The following is a 17,069-nucleotide window of genomic DNA, read 5'->3' as shown; positions in this document are numbered from 1 at the left end:
AAGAGCACTTGAGATTGGTTCACAGCACCAACATTGAGAAGCACACAATCACCTATAACACCAGCTGCTCTCTGAAATCTGTGGGCACCGGCACTCCTGTGCCAGACACACAGAGACACAAATACTCAGAACTAACAATCTTTTTTAAAAGGTGTTATGCAGGACTGGTGGTGTACACCTTTAATCCCAGCACTCGAGATGCAGAGGCAGAGGGATCTCTTGAGTTGAAGGCCGGTGTGGTCTACGTAGAGTTCCAAGATAGCCAGAGCTGCATAGTGACAGTCAGTCCCCCCCCCCCCAAAAAAAAGCAAGACAAACCAAAAAAGACCTTGGTGTGGGAGGGGCCCTCCCCTCTCTGAGGGTCTCTAAGCAGTTTAGGTTACTGGAGGGAAGTAATTTTTCCAGCAGTGGAGCTGCTGTGTTGTATGGTGTTTGCTTTTTCTCTCTGAATCTCTGATGTGGTACCATCTTGGAGAACAGAATACATTCTCCCAGAAACCATGGCAACTAACCAGTGATAGCCAGGCCTATGGTAACGGAACTCCAGGCACTTCCTGGTAGAGAAGAAGGGAAAGTCACAAAACTGGTTCCTAAGATTCCAGCCACTACTCCAGCTAGAAGCCTAACTCTGGGGCTCCACACCGCGGCTCCTGTGTGACGTCCACATCTGTGACACTTGGTGGTGCAGCCGTTGGGGGCATGCCCTTATGTAAAGATGACCTTGGTCCTCTTCCCAAACACCCACTGCACCAGAAAATGTCCCTATTCCAGATGACAAAGCACCACAGATAGCACGTCCTGGTGTTCTCCTGACAACGGGACATGTGTGGGAAGTTGTCTGGGAATGGGCTTTGCGGAGCAGATTCTCCCACGGACACAATCCAGACTGGATGTTGGTGCAGGTGTGGGTGATATCTGGAGCTGTCACAGCGACGTGGGACCCTGAAGTAAGCATAGTGTTCCAGGAGCCTGGGAAATTTCCTCAGAATCCTGAAACCTTAGATATTGTGTGTGTGCGCAGGCCAGAGGGCCATGTTGGATGTGTTCAACATGCTCCAGTTTTATTGAGAGTCTCCCTAAGGTTTGGTGCTTGCAGAATTGGCTAGAATGTGGGCCAGCAACCTGAAGGAACCCACCTGTCTGTGCCTCCCCGTGGCTGGAGATACATTTTAAGACACTGGTCCTCATGCCTGCAGACACTTTTCCACAGAGCCATTTCTGTGTTAACCGCGCCCCCCTTCTGCCAGGATCTCACTATGTAGTCTTCTTGGCTGGACAGAACTCAGGCCTGGCCCTCAACTTGTACAGCTCAGGATGACTCTGATCTCCCGATCCTCTTGCTCCACCTCCCAAGGGTTAGGATTACAGGCACATGCTCCCACTCCCCACTAAGTGGTCTGTGGGACATAGGGCCTCGTGCATGCTAGGCAAGCATTATACCAACTGATCCACAGCCCCTTACTAATGTATTTTTTAAATTATTTAAGTTATTAAAATTTTTTCAAGCTCAGGTTTCGTTTTTTTGTCCCCAGTGCAATTTGAAGCAATATGAAGCTATTCTGCTAAGAGCAGACAGAAAACCACCCCACCAATCTTCTCAGAAGTGACGTTTAAATAGAACACGGAGGAGTGAAGAAGGGGCATGCAGGTGGGACGCCCAAGAGGGTGGTATGTGCACACAAACACGCCAATGTTCATTTGGGCCGCGCTATATTTGAATGGAACTGGGCATGGAGTAGGACACAGCAGGGTAGCATGAAGCCAGGAACGTGGGCGTGCCAACTTCAGGAGCCCCCGCAGGGGGCTGAGGGCAGCTGGATCTCAGCTAGGGATGTAGCTATATCTGGGTACCTTCTGGGGCCAGGAGGTCAAGGTAAGGCTGGCGAGGTGCCAATGGAAGCCAGGGGTCCAGGCAGAGCTGACAGTTACTTGAAGGACACCCCATGTCCCAAGCCTCCAGCCACTGAAAGAAATTGAGATAGCTGGCCCCACAGAAGGCAGAGTCCAAGGGACCGAGCCAAGGTCCTGTGGTCCTCTGACACTAGGCACGGGATGTAAAGTGGCAGAGCCTGGAACAGCTAAGAGCAAACCAGGAAGGAAGGCAGGTCTGGGGCAGGTCCAAGTGAGGGTCTCTCTTAACTTCAGCTCCTGCAGTGAGTCCCTGACAAAATAAACAAAAGCCAGGAGACAGAAGGAAGGGACCAGGACCTGGAGGCTGTGTGGTAGATGGGTGCGTCTGAGGAACATAATAGCCCTGTTCTCCCCAGGAAGCCATGCCGGCTCAGGCCTCCAGAGAGGCCGCAAGGACACTTCATTCAGCTTTCAACACTGTAGGAACTTGAGGGCTGGGGTCACGGAGAAATCATAAGTGCTGAGAATCCGGCTGGGGCAGCTCGGGGGGCTGCTCTGCGGCCTTCTTTTCAGCAGCAGCCACATCTTTCTGGTCACCTGCTGGAGCTGGGACAGGGACGTCGTCTGCGGAGGAAATGGGAAGATGTCGTTAGACAACCCACGACTCCCCGGCCGACTCCTTCAGACCCAAGGTCCAGGGTCCAGAGCCAGTACCTGCGTCTGCACGGAACTGCAGCTGTCCCTCAGGTTTGGAAGGGGGAGCATTCTGTTCTTGCTGCTGTTGCTTCCTTTGCTCCATCTGCAGGACAGCCTGCAGGAAGTGACGCAGAGACAAGAGGTTATAGCCAACCGCTAAGTGGCCACCGTGCAGGGATTCACACGAGTTGGCATTCATCTCTCCTGCTGTGGCTTAGGCATTCCCCCATTGAGCCCTTATCCTCCTGTCTTGGGCCTGACATCCTTCAATGGCCTCATGAAAAATGGCTGCAGCAGCATAGCCAGGCGTGGAATCCACACTCTTACTAACGATGCATAAATGTACCCACTATCATTAACGCGGGAGCTACAGGCCATCCCACCTGAAGACACTCATCAGGATACAGGAAAAGGCCATCTGAAATGCAGATAAGGGGCCCAGGCTCCCCAGGTGGTCACCTGCTGCAGTTCTCTCTTCTGAGCCTCTAGGCGGTCCTGGGAGCGCCCCAGGGCCTCTGTCTCCTGGCTGAGGCGCTGGGCCTTGGCATTCAGCTCAGCCTCCCTGGCAGCAAGTTCCTCCTCAAAACGCCTCAGCTCCTCCTCTGTGTAGGCCGGATACATTTCCACTGTCTATAAGACACAGGACACGGGCAGCTGATGAAGGGGGCAACCCCAGCCTCACTGAGGTGGAAGGGTGAGGGGTTGGGGTGTATGCGTGCTACTGGACGGGGATGGAGTGTTTGATAAAAGACTAGAGAAGGAAGAACAGGGGCCTAGAGATAGGGAATGGGGGCTAGGGGATCAGAAAACCAGACCAGGAACCAGCCAGAGGCGCTGAAGGAAAGGTTGGCCTGGGAGACCAACACCTAGGCCAGAGAGTTCCCCCAGCCTCACCTTCCATCCTTCCCCGGTGTCCCCAAACTCCTTCCTCTGGGTGGATGCCAGGAACTCCTCCAGGGTCACAAGACGGTCCTGGTTGGTGTCCACCTGGAGAGCCAGGTCAAGGTTAGGGCTGTGCTGAGCCTGCTGCCCACTCCCCCCACAGCGTGACTTCACTCACGTTCTTCATCACGTGCTCCCTCATACGCAGCCGCTCCTCCTCCATCTCTCTCATGTCATCCTCCTCGTTCTTCGGGTCATAAACCTTCTCCAGCTGCAGGGGGACGGGAGAAGCGTGAAGTGCTGAGAGGCTCCTGGAAACATCCTTCACCTCCCAGAGGACCTTGGGGCCTGATGCTACTAGTAAGTTTTGTCCCCAGGGGCTGCTGGGAGTTGTAGTTTTCTCCTGCACTCTCACTGATGGGAATGAGAGACTCTCTTAGAGAGTTATGTTAGAGAGGCTAACATATGTCTAGCCCAGAAAGCTTCCAGTACACTCACCTCCTTGGTAAAGAGAGCTTCCAGTTCTTGCTCATCTAGGACACCATCACTGTTGATGTCTGGGAGAAAAGACATATCAGGGGACAGAGGTTTGGATGAGTCTGGTCTCCAAGGAGAAAGTTGATGAAGGAATTGTGGGTGAATGTGAGGTCTCTCAGCAGAGAACAGAATGGTGGCCACGGCCAGTGGGCATAGTATCCTGCAGGGCCTGTTGCTATAAGAACCAATTCTGAATGGGTGAAGTACAGGCAGGCAGATCTCTTGAGTTCAAGGTCAGATCTCTTGAGTTCCAGGACAGTCAGGGCTACACAGAGAAACCCTGTCTCAAAACCAAACCAAAATCTATTGTGTAGCAAACAGGGGCTTAAGAAGAGGTCCAGGGGCCCTATGACCTCTGATAAGCCTCTCTGAGAACCAGGTCCATGCCAACTTCAGTGGCCGGGAGGTCCATATATCATGGACTATCGCCCTTGTTTGTCAGCCTGTCCTTCAAGATGATGCCTGACTTAGACTCACTTCTGTCTCCTTTTACAAACCAGCCCCCAGCACTTGCCACACAGGGCTCCAGGGTTTGGCGCTTGCCCGATCGTCCAGTACAGTCCAAAAAGATTCTGTTTACCCTTCACAGAGACTGCTCATAAGTTACCTTCTCTGCAGAGCCAGCAGGGCCACCCATACCCACCACCTCTGCTCTAATCCTTCCTGTGCAACATGCATGACAGCCCAGGAAGCCCATCGTTTGTGTGTGTGAGTTTCACTCATGTGGCAGCAAGGATACACCCATCATTTGGAGTTCCTTGATTTTGTCCTTTTAACAACATTGAGGATAGAACCTAGGGCTTTGTGCAGGCTAGCCAAGCACTCTGCCACACAGCGGGATCGCCACCCCTCACCCCCACTTTTCACGTGTGTCTGTATGTCCTCTCTGGAACTGTCTTCTATCTCAGCAGCCACTGGTCCTGTGACACCCAGCTCCCCGGCACAGACAGTGTTTACTCAGGAAACCTGAAGCCAGAATCCCAGACAGGATGCACAGTGGCAGATATGGATCAATCCAGGGGCTGCAAGGAGGGGTCAACCAGGAGCTGTTTGGTGGGCACAAGGTCTAATGTTTTTATTTTTCCAAGACAGGGTTTCTCTGTGTAGCCCTGGCTATCCTGGAACTAGCTCTGTAGACCAAGCTGGCCTCAAACTCAGAAATTTGCTGCCTCTACTTCCAGAATGCTGGGATTAAAAGGCATGTGCCATCACATAAAGGCTTTTATTGTTTGTTTTCCTTGCTTTTACAAGACAAGGTTTCTTTGTGTACCTCTGACTGTCCTAGACTGGAACTCACTCTGTAGACCAGGCTGGCCTTGAACTCAAAGCTCCATCTGCCTCCGCCTCCTTAGACCTGGGATTAAAGGTGTGCGCCACCACTGCCAGGTTTTTTGTTTTTAAGATTAGGTCTCCTACAGCTCAGACTGATTTCCGAGCTGCCAAGTGGGTGAGGGTGACCAAGAACTCCTGATCTCCTCCCAGATAAGCAGGGAGCTCAGGGATCAAAACGTGTGCTTCCTTGTTCTTGGTTCAAAGTTCCAGATTTGCAAGATGAAAGTTTATCTTGGAACAGCTGCAGAGCAGAGCACTCCGCCCTGGGCTGGAGTCAAAGGTCAAGCCGGAGCGCTTGCTCCACACTGTGAGGTTCAACCGAGCCAAATCCACCACTTGCTATAGAAATTCACACTTAGAAACTATCACTGTAGGCATCTGAGCCTTTGTCATCTCCCAGCTCTCTGGCTCACTCCCATTCCCGGCAGCATACCTTTGTCTTCCTCAATAAATTTCTTTATAAATTAAAAAAAAAATAATTATGTGTATGTGGGCACATGCACATGAGTGCAGGCACCTTTAGGGCCCGCGGTATCAGATGCCCGGGGGCTGGTGTGTCTGCTGGACGTGGGTGCTTTGTGTGCTCTTGTGGGGATGTGGATGCAAGCATGCACAGCATAGCTCCGGAGGCAGAAGAAACCGTACGCGGCTGTCCTCATTTTCTTTCAGAGAGGGCCTCTCATTGGCAGGCTAGCTGGCCCAGGAGCTCGGAGGGACCTGCCTATCCCTGCCTCGCCTTCACCAGCACTGGTTATAGGCAGACACCACCTCACCTGGCTTATGTGGGTTCTGGGCTTCCGAACTCAGTCCCTTATACTTGCAAGGCAAGGGATTTTCTAACTGAACCATTCCCCTATTCCCTACATTTTAAAAAAATTTATAATTTGGGTATAGTGGTACATGCCTTTAATCCCAGCACTCAGGAGGCAATAGAGGCAGGTGGATCTCTGTGAGTTCGAGGCCAGCCTGGTTTGCAGAGGAACAGTTCCAATTCCAGGACCCCCAGTCCCTATCTTTTTTCTTCTTCTTCCTCTTCTTTTCCTTTGGATAGGATCTCTCTATGTAGCTCTGGCTGAGATTAACTGCATGCACCACCACGAAATACATTACATTTTATTTAAATCATGTGCATGTGTGTGCCCGAGTGTGGGCACACCTGTGACACAGCTCAAGCATGGAGGGAAGAGGTCAACATGTGGGAGCTGGTTCTCTCCTTCTATCATGTATGCTCCACAAATCAAACTCAGGTCGCCAGCCTTATGGGAGGACCCTTGGGAGGCCCAGGCCTCTGGGCTGCTATGGTAGCCAACAAATTTCATTCTCTCAAGCCTAAAAATTTCAATTCCCCAACAGTCCTGTGGCAGTTTAAAAATAAAGACAACAAAATCTTAATGTGTAAGAGTTTGCCTACATGTATGTATATGTACCATGTATATGCATAGTGCTTCAGAGGCCAAGAGGGCACTGGATCTCGGGAACTGGAATTAGAGGGTTGTGGGCATCACGTGAGTGCTAGGGTCCTCTGGAAGAGCAGCCAGTGCCCTTAACTGCTGAGCCGACTCTCCAGGCCCTATTCCCATGGCAGTTTCAAATGGCACTTTTTTGTTTCTGTGCCTCTTGGAAGTTGTAGTTCTTTATGTACTCCTCAAGCCTGGTCTGCTCAATTAGAGGACATGGCCATTTCTTAGAATATAGAGGAAAAGAAAGCCAGGCGGTGGTGGCACACGCCTTTAATCCCAGCACTCGGAAGGCAGAGGCAGACGGATCTCTGTGAGTTCGAGGCCAGCCTGGTCTACAAGAGCTAGTTCCAGGACAGGCTCCAAAGCTACAGAGAAACCCTGTCTCGAAAAACCAAAGGTGGGGGGGGGGGGGAGAATATAGAGGAAAAGAAAGAATAATGAGGAGAAAGATTGGCCCCCTTCCATGTTAGATCCCAGGCTTAACAACAGGGAGGGGCAAGGTCTTTGGCCAGTCAGGATATGAAGGAGGCCTGGTAAAGCTCAGAGCCCCATGGAAAGGTAGACTTCCTATGACATTTAGAGGACCATCAGGACCTCTCATATCAGTCTGGTTCTGGAACACTCTCCCCACCTTACCATGCAGTATGAAGAAGGTCTTGGGGTTGAATCTGTTGGGGTCCAATCCATCTAGCTCCTCCCAAACCTCCTTCAACTGGGCTTGGCTGCCCTGTGGAGAAGAATGGCAGGAGCTTGTGACCAATGAGTTTGAGAGCCATTATATCAGGTCAGATAGTGCTATGGGCCCCGCTGGAACTACAATTCCCAGAAACCCTTGGAACAGTTCCATATAGGTAGATGAACTTTTTGCCTCAAAGCCTCTTGGGAGTTGTAGTTCGGCTTCTGCATTTTTTTTTCTGCTTAGGAATTGGATGTGGTAAAGCATATGTGGGGTCCTTACTGGGACATTGACTTTGGGGTGTTCCCGGTGTCTGCGCTGTTGCTCTTGTAGCTTCCTCTCGGCTTCCTTCCGCTGCTCCTCTCCCAGAGACTCCAGGTAACGTCTTCTCTCATGTTCCTTGAGCATCTCATAGCGTTTGAATTCTTCATGATGGGCAGCGTCATACTGGGCGAGGTCTCGGGTGGCCTGTGGTGAGACAAGAGGGTCATGGAGGGTCATGTTCTTCCTGTTTCTCAGAAACCTGGCATGACTTCATTTTCTTGGCCCTCATGGTTGGTCCAACCCACAGCAACCCCTGGGCTGCTTTCCCAAAGTGATGATGTTCATGTAGTAGCAGCTTGGATGTGAATCTTCCAAGTCCTCCACCAGCTCAGCATTTCAGTAATGAGCAGGGGACGGCATGTGTGGTGGGCTTACTAGGGTAAGGAGCATAGCTTGGGTAGCCAAGAATATGTCAGGAGTCAGCCTGCAGTCTCAGCACTTGGGAGATTCTAAGCCAGCCTGGGGCTACATATCAAGACACTGGTTCAAAACATTTTTTTTTTCCCAAGACAGGGTTTCTCTATAGTTTTGGAGCCAATCCTGGAACTAGCTCTTGTAGACCAGGCTGGCCTCGAACTCACAGAGATCTGCCAGCCTCTGCCTCCAAGTGCTGGGATTAAAGGCGTGCGCCACCGTCTCCTGGCTAAAACACATCTTATAAGACTAGGAATCCATGCTTTCTTTCTCAAGCTACTAAGTTTGTAATTGGTCACCACAGTTGCTGTGAGGACAAATGCACGACCAGGTGGCTCTGCACCAAGGGACAGCTGTCGGTGCCAGCTACACCAGGAGGAAATCTTAGGCATCTAGTGGATAAACCCGAGACGCTGCTGAGAACAGACTCCATCAGGAGCCTAGTCACCTGCTTTCACATGGAGAACCAGGAGGGCGGGAGCGCTGACCCGGAGCCACAGCTCGACTCAGTTCCCCCCTCCTCCCCACTGAGCATCTCGGCTGGCGACCTGCTCACCCTCCCCGTACCGTCTGGATCAGCAGTTCTAGGTCCCGGGCCTCAAATGTGTGCTGGTTCTGAGGGTCCAGGTGTTCAAACTGCTTGAGGAGGTTCAGGTGGTCCACCTGCAAGTCTGGGTAAGGGAAGATCAGACAAAACAACACGCACCATGGCTTCTCTGTCAGAACCCCTGAGTCAGGGCAGGAGTGCAAAAGGCAAAGTCACAGAGGGCCAAGGAGGATGACACATGGGCCTGGGACAGTGTCTGGGACGTGTCGGAGGTGAGCCCTCCACTGACTCTGATGCTTCAAATAACAATAGCCATGAGGACAGCCACGCCAGTCCAGGCTCGCCACTGCAGCCTGGTGCCATGCTTTGTGACCAGCTCCCGTTAGTTGCTGCTGTAGTAGTGGCAGTGAGAGTGAACACGTCTCATCCAGCTCGTGTGGAGCAAGTAAGTGCCTTACTGGGCTGAGCCATTTACCAAGCCCCGAACCACCTATTTAAAGCATACAATTTGATGGCTTTAGTGCGTTCAGAGGTGTATACAAACGCCACCGCCAGTACTTTTAGGACACTGCTGTCATACCATGCCCAGGCCCTTAGCGAGCACCACCTTTTCCCTCTCCAGCCACTGGCAGCCACGCATCCCCATCCATCTCTGTGATTTGCTAGTGGGAACATTTCGCGTGCTTACTGCCTTCTATGTCTGGCTTCGTGCAGCACCCTATTTCCGTTGTTCTGCTTGCCAGCTTCTCATACCTTTCTTAGGGCTGACTAAGTTCCAGGGTGCAGATCATGTCTTATTTATCCACCCCACAGCTGGTGGACATTTGAGCTATTGGTGCCTTTAGCACATGTGTGTACAGGTGCATATCACAGAATTCATGTGAAGGTCAGAGGTCAACAACTATATGGAGTGGGTTCTCTCCTTCTCAGCATGTGATTCTAGGGTTCAAACTCAGGTCATCAGGCTTGGGGGCATGCGCCTTTACCCACATCATAGGCCCTTATTATAGCTCAATAAAGATATTTAAAAAAAAAAAGCAGCAATATGTAGTGGCCTACACTAGTACTCAAAAGGTAGATGCAGAAGGATCAAGAGTCCAAGGTCATCCTTGGTTACATAGTAAATTTGAGGCTAGCCTGGCTGCATGAGACCCTGTCTCAGCAAGGCAAACACACATTGGGCGGTGGGGGCGCCAGGACTCGGGAGGCAGAGGTGGGAGGAGCTCTGTGAGTTTAAGGCCAGCCTGGTCTACAGAGTGAGTTCCAGGACAGGCTCCAAAGCTACACAGAAACCTTGCCTTGGAAAACAAAAATAAAAAAAGACAAAACTCACCACAAATCCCCAGAAATAAACAAAAGGGGGAAAAAGCAGAGAGAATATATCAGTGTGCAAATGTGCCAGAAAGACAAGAAAGAAATCCCGAGTGATGCCAGATGCTCTCCCACGGGCCCACCGCGCACCCACACTCACTGGGCTCCTGCTTGGCGTCCATCTTGGCCTTGAGCAGCATCCGCAGCCTTGACACCTCCTGCCGCTTGAGTTCATCTAGCTTGGTGCGCACGTGGTGGCTGACGAAGTCTAGCTCTCGGCTCAGCTTTCCACTCTTCCAGGAAAGGGAAGGGGGTGCCCCCGTCAGGCTGGTGCCGGGAGGGAGGATGCTGGGTAGCCCCCCTCTATACCCTAGACACTCAAACTCCCAAAGCTCCATTATCTCTTGTCTTCCTTTATTGCTGGCTGCCCTGGTACCTGGAAGCCCACATGACCAGGATGCAGCCTGAGCTTGGCAGAGAAGCCCTGATCACCTCAGACCCAACAGTACTGCCTGGGAGTGCCCACGAGTTTGTCAGTTCTCAACCAGAGGACCTTGGCACACAGGGCCACTGACTCTCCTGCCACCTCTTTCCAATCAGTTCTGTCTCCAATATTCACAGAGATGGTATATCCCCCTTAAAAAGCCTCTCCAGGCATCACCTTTGCCTACCCACAGAGCGCCGAGCCCATTGCTCTCTCTGGGCCTGACATGTCTGACATCACCTGGACTCTGTATTCCTCCACCAGAGGTGACCCTGGCCTCTCCTGCTTACAGCGCAGGGCTTGCCAGTATCCCTGCTAGGTACAAGCCTGCAGCACTACCTGCCCGTCCTCCCCAAGGGAACCGCCAGTAAACACCTGAAGCACCAAGAAGGCGTCTTTTGCAACCCAGATCTGTTGTCGGGGATGCTCAAGACTGCCAACTTGACAAGATCTAGAATTATTTGGTGTTCAAACATTTGAGCATGTCTAAGACGGGGTTTCTAGACGGGGTAACTAAGGTGGGAGGCCATGCCCTCACTGGCGATGGCACTATCCCAATGTGCTGGGCTCCAGAGCTGAATAAAAAGCCGGAGGGTTTGCTTTGACTGTAGGTGCAATACAGTGCTGATTCGTCCACCTGAGCCATGCCTGTACTTCGATACAGCCATGCAACACTAGCTAAGACAGAAGTCAATTAGATGAGGCAGAAAAGAACTCAAGGGCACCAGGGCTACCTCCTGGCAGATGGAAAAAAGCAGCACAGTAAACTGAGGTTCCATAGCTTGGGAGTGGCAGAGCTGAGGACTCATCTCTATGCTTAAACACATCTTTGGGGTCCCCAGATTCCTTCCCAGCTATGGCCCCAAGAACTCCCTTGAGGACATCCTCCCCCATAGCCCATGCCTAGAGCACCTTGATGTCCTCGGCGTTGGCAGCTTGCAGCTTCTCCCGGAAGTGCCCGTCTGTCTCCAGCACATTAATGACCTCCTGGAGGTACCGGTGGTAGTACAGGCCTGTGTCCTGAGGGACAAGGTCAGACATAGCGACACCTGCCTATCCTTCTAAGTTCTTTCCCCAGCCAGGACCACAGCTCAGCTTCTAAGTTGCAGCTGATGTAGCCGTCACACACAACCGGAGGCCTGCTTTAGTGGCTGAGGACTCCAGAGCCAGCCAGTCCAATTCCAACCTCCTGCAAGGTGCTATGGCGTGCAGGAAATGAAGATCACATGGGGGAGCTGAAGAGATGACTAACTAACGGGGGAAATGCTTTCTGCATGAGCATGAGAACTGAGTTAAAAGAGTCAGGCAACTGGGCAATAGTGGTGCACACCTTTAATCCCTGCACTCGGGAGGCAGAGGCAGACGGATCTCTGTGAGTTGGAGGCCAGGCTGGTTTACAAGAGCTAGTTCCAGGACAGCTAGGGCTCTTACACAGAGAAACCCTGTCTCAAAAAACAAAAACAACAACAAAAAGGAATGGCCAATAACTGGCAATTTAAGTTTTTTGTTTTTCTGTTTTTGTTTGGTTTAGTTTGGTTTTTCAAGATAGAGTTTCTCTGTGTAACATCCCTGACTGTCTGGAGCTCACTCTATAGATCAGGCTGTCCTTAAACTCACAGAGATCCACCCACCTCTGCCTCCCGCACTCCTGCGCGTGTGCGTGCGTGTGTTTGTGTGTGTGTGTGTGTGTGTGTGTCAGTGTGAGTGGAAATGAGAGAACACCTTGCGGCACTGATTCTCTCCTGTCAGTATTCGGGGCCCCGGGGATTAGACACAGTCAGACTCGGCAAGACAGTACCTTTAACCAACTGAGCAACTTATTGACCCCACCATGTTTTTGGGAAACAGTTGTGGAATTAAATCTATGGATCTTCATGATAGAAACGGTTCGTGTCTATTATAGTCTAGACAGTGAGTTTATTAACCTTTGGATATTTTATACTGAGCTGCTATCTTAATTCTGTCTCTGGTCCTTTACAGTTGGTTTATCTTCCGACGAGTCTACGACAGTCTCACGCCATCTAACCGGTGCCTGAAAGTCATCATGAGCGGAGCCCACGTCAGCTGTGAGTACTCAGATCAACTCAACACTAACCCAACCTAAGCACGTCAACACTGCAATCTAAATGGTCTTAGGGTCTCAACTCTCCGTGTGGGAATGTTAGGCAGCACAGGCAGGTTTAGGGTTCACTGAAGATGGAGCCCTCCCTCACAGCCAGCTTTACACATCCTTAACATTTAAAACAATGTGTGAAAGGGAGGGTGGAGACAGTGGGGCTCTGCTGCGGACCAGTAAAGGAAGCTACTTCCTCCTGGTCTAAAGAATAGAATCTGGCTGGGCGGTGGTGGTGCACGCCTTTAATGCCAGCACTTGGAAGGCAGAGGCAGGCGGGTCTTTGGGAATTTGAGGCCAGCCTGGGCTACAAGAGCTAGTTCCAGGACAGGCACCAAAGCTACAGAGAAACCTCATCTCAAACAAACAAACAAACAAACAAACGAAAACAAAAACAAACAAACAAAAAGAATAGAATCTGAATTCGTCCTAAACAGCCTAAAATTGTATATTATTATTCCCTCCCTTAAGAATCCATTCAAGCCAAGCACTGGTGGTGTATGCCTTTAATCCCAGCACTCTGGAGGCAGAGGCAGGCGGATCTCTGAGTTTAAGGTCAGCCTGGTCTACAGAGTGAGTTCTAGGGCTACACAGAGAAACCTTGTCTTGGGCGGAGGGGGAAGAATCCACTCAAATAGACCTGTCATATGACTAAGAGCCAACTGGTCAAGAGCGCTGATTCACCTGAAGACACGCTTGGGTTAGGAGTTAAGGCCATCTTCTAAGCAGGGACACATTTCCAGGTGCAGCTGGTGGCATATCTCCGCTGCTGAACCGTCACTTTTCAGAATGCTCGCTCAGAAGTATAGCATTTAACTTTCCCCCTTCACTGAGTATCCACAGAGCTCCACTCAAGACATCTCCTGCATATTCAGCTGCAGTGACCACCGCCCAGCCTGTCTGTTCTCTTCCATCCCACCTCAGAAATCCTGGGCTTTCTCTCCTTCAACCGGCTTCCAGGAACCTGCCAAGACAACTTGACTGCCCTATTATTTTTCTCTGAAACTCTAACAAAATGGTATTCAAGCTTCAAGATTTCAGAGCACAGTACTAACACCTGAGAGGAGGCCATGCCACAGGAGACAGGTTGGAACCACCTGTTTCAGTAGGCAGCACCAGCTAACACTGCCAGGGAGAGCGCTAGGAAGAACTAGGTCAAAAACCAGCTACCTGGGCTTTGAAAGTTCCAACTCTCCTAAGAGCAAAGGTTTCACAGAGTTCAATAGACATTTGTTGGAGCCAATCAGCAGTCCTCTTGTCCTTCTCTCATTTAAACTACACCTCCCATGAGCTCTTTGAAGCGGGAATGCCACTGCTAGGTAGTAGTAGTAAATTGCCTATGGTGCTACTGGGAAATGTAGTCTTTTTTGGTTTTCTACATTTCTCATTAAAGGAGGATCAGAGAGGGGTTTAGGTGAGGGAATGACACAGGTTTTCATTTGAGATCTCTCTTGACTTCCGTATCTTAATGGCTGGGGGCTCTCAGTTCTGCTTGTCTCACTAACACACTACTGCAAAGGAAGGCAGGTAAACCACAAGCCTAGCGTCTTCCACGGGATCCCTGGAGTTTTCACTAGGGCCTTGGGGATGGCAAGCACTGCACCATTGGAGCACAGGACAGGTCTACTCACCGGGCTCTCGGTGGCCTGGTTTTCCTCCTGATTGGGTGCCGCGCGGTCCAGGGGCACAGCCAGCACAGCGGATAGCATCAGGAGGGGTGATAGGAGAAGGAAAGGGGCCCCGCGAGGCACAGAGGTAGGCATCGTGGCTGGTCTGTGATGAGAGACGGAGAACGGCTTTTTGTTGTTTTGCTACGGCTTTTTGAGACCTGTTTAAGTAGCCTTGGTTGGTTTTGAATTCTTGATCCTCCTGCCTCTCCCTCCCAAGTGACTTGTAGGCGCGCATTACCACCCCGGCTAAGGATGTCCCAACCCCGAATCCGGCTAGGCAAATGAGTGTGCACGTCATCCTCAGTGACATCTCCATTTGCAAAAATGAAGACTCCAAGCGTTTCGTCACCTGGAACCCAGGATGCCAGGCCTCCAGCCTCCTTTTCCTACAGCGCAGTCCGTAGACCTTCATCCCGGTTCCTTCAAAGCAGGGAATCCTACCCTGGACCGAGATCCCAGGCCCCTAGGCTCCCCTTCTCACCGGACTAGCGAGACCCGAAACCCTGAATAACGCGAGCTGCAGCCCTCCGCCCTCCGATACCGAGCACCCCTCACCTCTCCTAGCGCGGAAGGCGTTTTCCCACGCTGGGACCTCCGCCTGGTTTTGGTGATTTCCCCCCTAAGTCACTCCCACTTTTCCACACGCAGAGGACCCGCCCACTGGATACTGATTGGTCCACGCTGGCTCCAAGCTTCCGCCCGCGTTTGCAGCCCCGCCTCTTTCCGATGAAGTTCCCTTACTTTCGAAAATTTCTGCTTTCTTGGAAGCTTACATTCTTCAACGTGACATTTCCTGTGTCGTTTTCAAATAAAAGTCAAAGCCCTGCATGCGGGAGGAGTTGGGGAGGGCAACTTTTGCGGACATCTTGCCGCTGGGTCTCCTGGGAATTGTAGTTTTCTCACTTATTTTCGCTCCACAAGTTCCTGCAAGTGGCACGCAATATTATCATTATTTTTTTAGACAGGGTCTCACTATGTAACCCTAGCTGGAACTCTGTGTAGACCAGGCTGGCCTCAGGGTCACAGAGATAGTTCTGCCTCTGACCCCCCAAAAGCACTGAAATTAAAATACTACAACTCCCAGACTCCCAGTCCACCTATCCCAAACTGACCTCGAAGAGATAGGAGCGCTGCTTATAGAGAAGGAATGTTTTGATTTCCCTGCCCTCTTGTCTCCACTTCCCCAGTGCTGAAATTACAGGCATAAGACTCTAGGTCTTGACCTTAGCAATTTCTTAAATGCTCTACGTGTAGAACTATATTGCTAGGTAGATACTCTTGGGTCCCTTTAAGGAATGTTGGCTTGTGGTTCCAATTCAGAACCCCTAGAACAAGGGATCTGTCTGCTTCAGTGGCCTGGAGCCATTACTCTGTTGGACATGGACCGTGAGGGGCCAAGAAGAGGGCAAGTCCCTGTGGGAATCGTCTTTTCCAAGAAAGTGTCCAGCTGTGTTTAGAGTTCTAGTATCTCGGCAAGGCCGTGAGATCTCCAAGCTGGCTCTAGGGACGGGTGGGCACCCCTGGGATTCCAGACAAGTGAAGGTTGAGGGTTTGGGACTTGTGACCCTAAGCCCCGAGTCCCAATACTTAGAAGCAGGACAAGCCTTATGTACTTGGTAGAAAAGTGGATTTTTGCGTTCCCAATAGTGCTTAAGGCTCGACACAGGCAACTTAGTCTCAGGCGGGAATTGGGATTTGGGTTGTTAGGGTTCAAAAGAAAAATGAAGGCAGATGTCAACTATTGGAGGGTGGTCTCTATTGAGATATGGGATCTAGGTCTTGATTATGCCTTCCTAATTCTCTAGAACGTCTCAGGAAAATGAACCATGGAAGAAAGAGTGAGTGGGGAAGCCTAATGGGCAGTGGGTTGGGGGGGAGGGAGAACGTCGATGCACTACAGGGATGCGCACTACAGGGATACGCACAGCTCTGGGCTCAAGCTTTGTCTTCTGGATCACCACCATCTACTCTGTAGGAAGGTGCGGGAGATCTGGACTCCAGCCTCCCTTTGAAAGGCATACCGGTCAAGATGCTTAGGTCTGCCAGATGAAAGGAACCTGGGACCTGGACTCTTGAGTCTCCCAAGATAGCTAGAACCTAAGGGTTTCTGTTTGGGTCCTAAAGGGGGAGGGGCTGGGAGAAGGGGCATCATAACTGACCTAGAAAGCTCCCGTCCTGCAACTCCTATGACATCACTGGTGCTCAGAACCCAAATAGGCCAAGGGGAGGGGCTCTCGCACAGACAAAGCTGCCTGCCGGCTGTGGTCCCCAGCCTGTGTTTCTCTCAGGACCTTGGAGGATGAATTCTCGGGTGTAAGGCTGCAGAAGCTGGAACAACAGGTATGGGCTGGAATCCCACTCTTCATCTTCCCAGCCTTCCCTGAGGTTGCTCAGAGACCCCAATCCCATGTTCGTTTTTTTCTGAACTTCAGGTTCTCAAATTAGGAAAAGAGAAAGTAGGAATTCCGTTTTATTTTATTTTTTTTATTTTTTTAAAGGTTTATTTATTTATTATGTATACAACATTCCTTCCAGGTATGCTTGCATGCCAGAAAGAGGGTACCAGATCTCATTATAGATGGCCGTGAGCCACCATGTGGTTGCTGGGAATTGAACTCAGGACCCCTGGAAGAGCGATCAGTGCTCTTAACCTCTGAGCCAGCTCTCCAGCCCATATGACCTCCGTTTTATTTTGAAACAAGACCTTGCTGCCTAGCCCAGGCTGCTCTCCAGCTTGCATCTTGATCCTGGAATTACAGTTGTGAGCCATTG

The 17,069-nt window shown here is 51.1% G+C and overlaps 2 protein-coding genes across 4 annotated transcripts in view; one reads left to right on the top strand and one right to left on the bottom strand.

Annotated features, from left to right (window-relative positions):
• Tulp2 (TUB like protein 2) overlaps nt 1–17,069 on the top strand; it is a 30,152-nt gene that overhangs the window by 3,851 nt on the left and 9,232 nt on the right. For 2 of the 3 annotated variants that reach the window (XM_048443053.3, XM_048443060.3), the window contains exons 1-3: nt 15,578–15,702; nt 16,103–16,135; nt 16,586–16,637. In XM_048443053.3, coding sequence (XP_048299010.2) covers nt 15,593–15,702; nt 16,103–16,135; nt 16,586–16,637 — 195 coding nt within the window. In that variant the 5' untranslated portion in view covers nt 15,578–15,592. Of the gene's footprint in view, nt 1–12,494; nt 12,581–15,577; nt 15,703–16,102; nt 16,136–16,585; nt 16,638–17,069 lie in introns of those variants that run through there. The other variant, XM_048443069.3, reaches the window with a different exon arrangement.
• Nucleotides 1,694–15,011, bottom strand: Nucb1 (nucleobindin 1). Its single transcript, XM_048443090.3, has 13 exons — nt 14,853–15,011; nt 14,259–14,400; nt 11,427–11,534; nt 10,191–10,323; nt 8,740–8,843; nt 7,717–7,902; nt 7,395–7,485; nt 3,928–3,986; nt 3,608–3,700; nt 3,442–3,534; nt 3,007–3,177; nt 2,566–2,662; nt 1,694–2,475 (listed from the first exon to the last, which is right to left on the bottom strand). The coding sequence occupies exons 2-13, from the start codon at nt 14,388–14,390 to the stop codon at nt 2,363–2,365; spliced, it is 1,380 nt and encodes a 459-aa protein (XP_048299047.2). The 5' UTR covers nt 14,391–14,400; nt 14,853–15,011; the 3' UTR covers nt 1,694–2,362.

The sequence above is a fragment of the Myodes glareolus genome, chromosome 24 (genome assembly GCF_982192425.1).
Source record: "Myodes glareolus chromosome 24, mMyoGla1.1, whole genome shotgun sequence".
In the NCBI taxonomy this organism is placed as follows: Eukaryota; Metazoa; Chordata; class Mammalia; order Rodentia; family Cricetidae; genus Myodes; species Myodes glareolus.
This window is presented reverse-complemented; position numbering and strand designations above follow the sequence as displayed.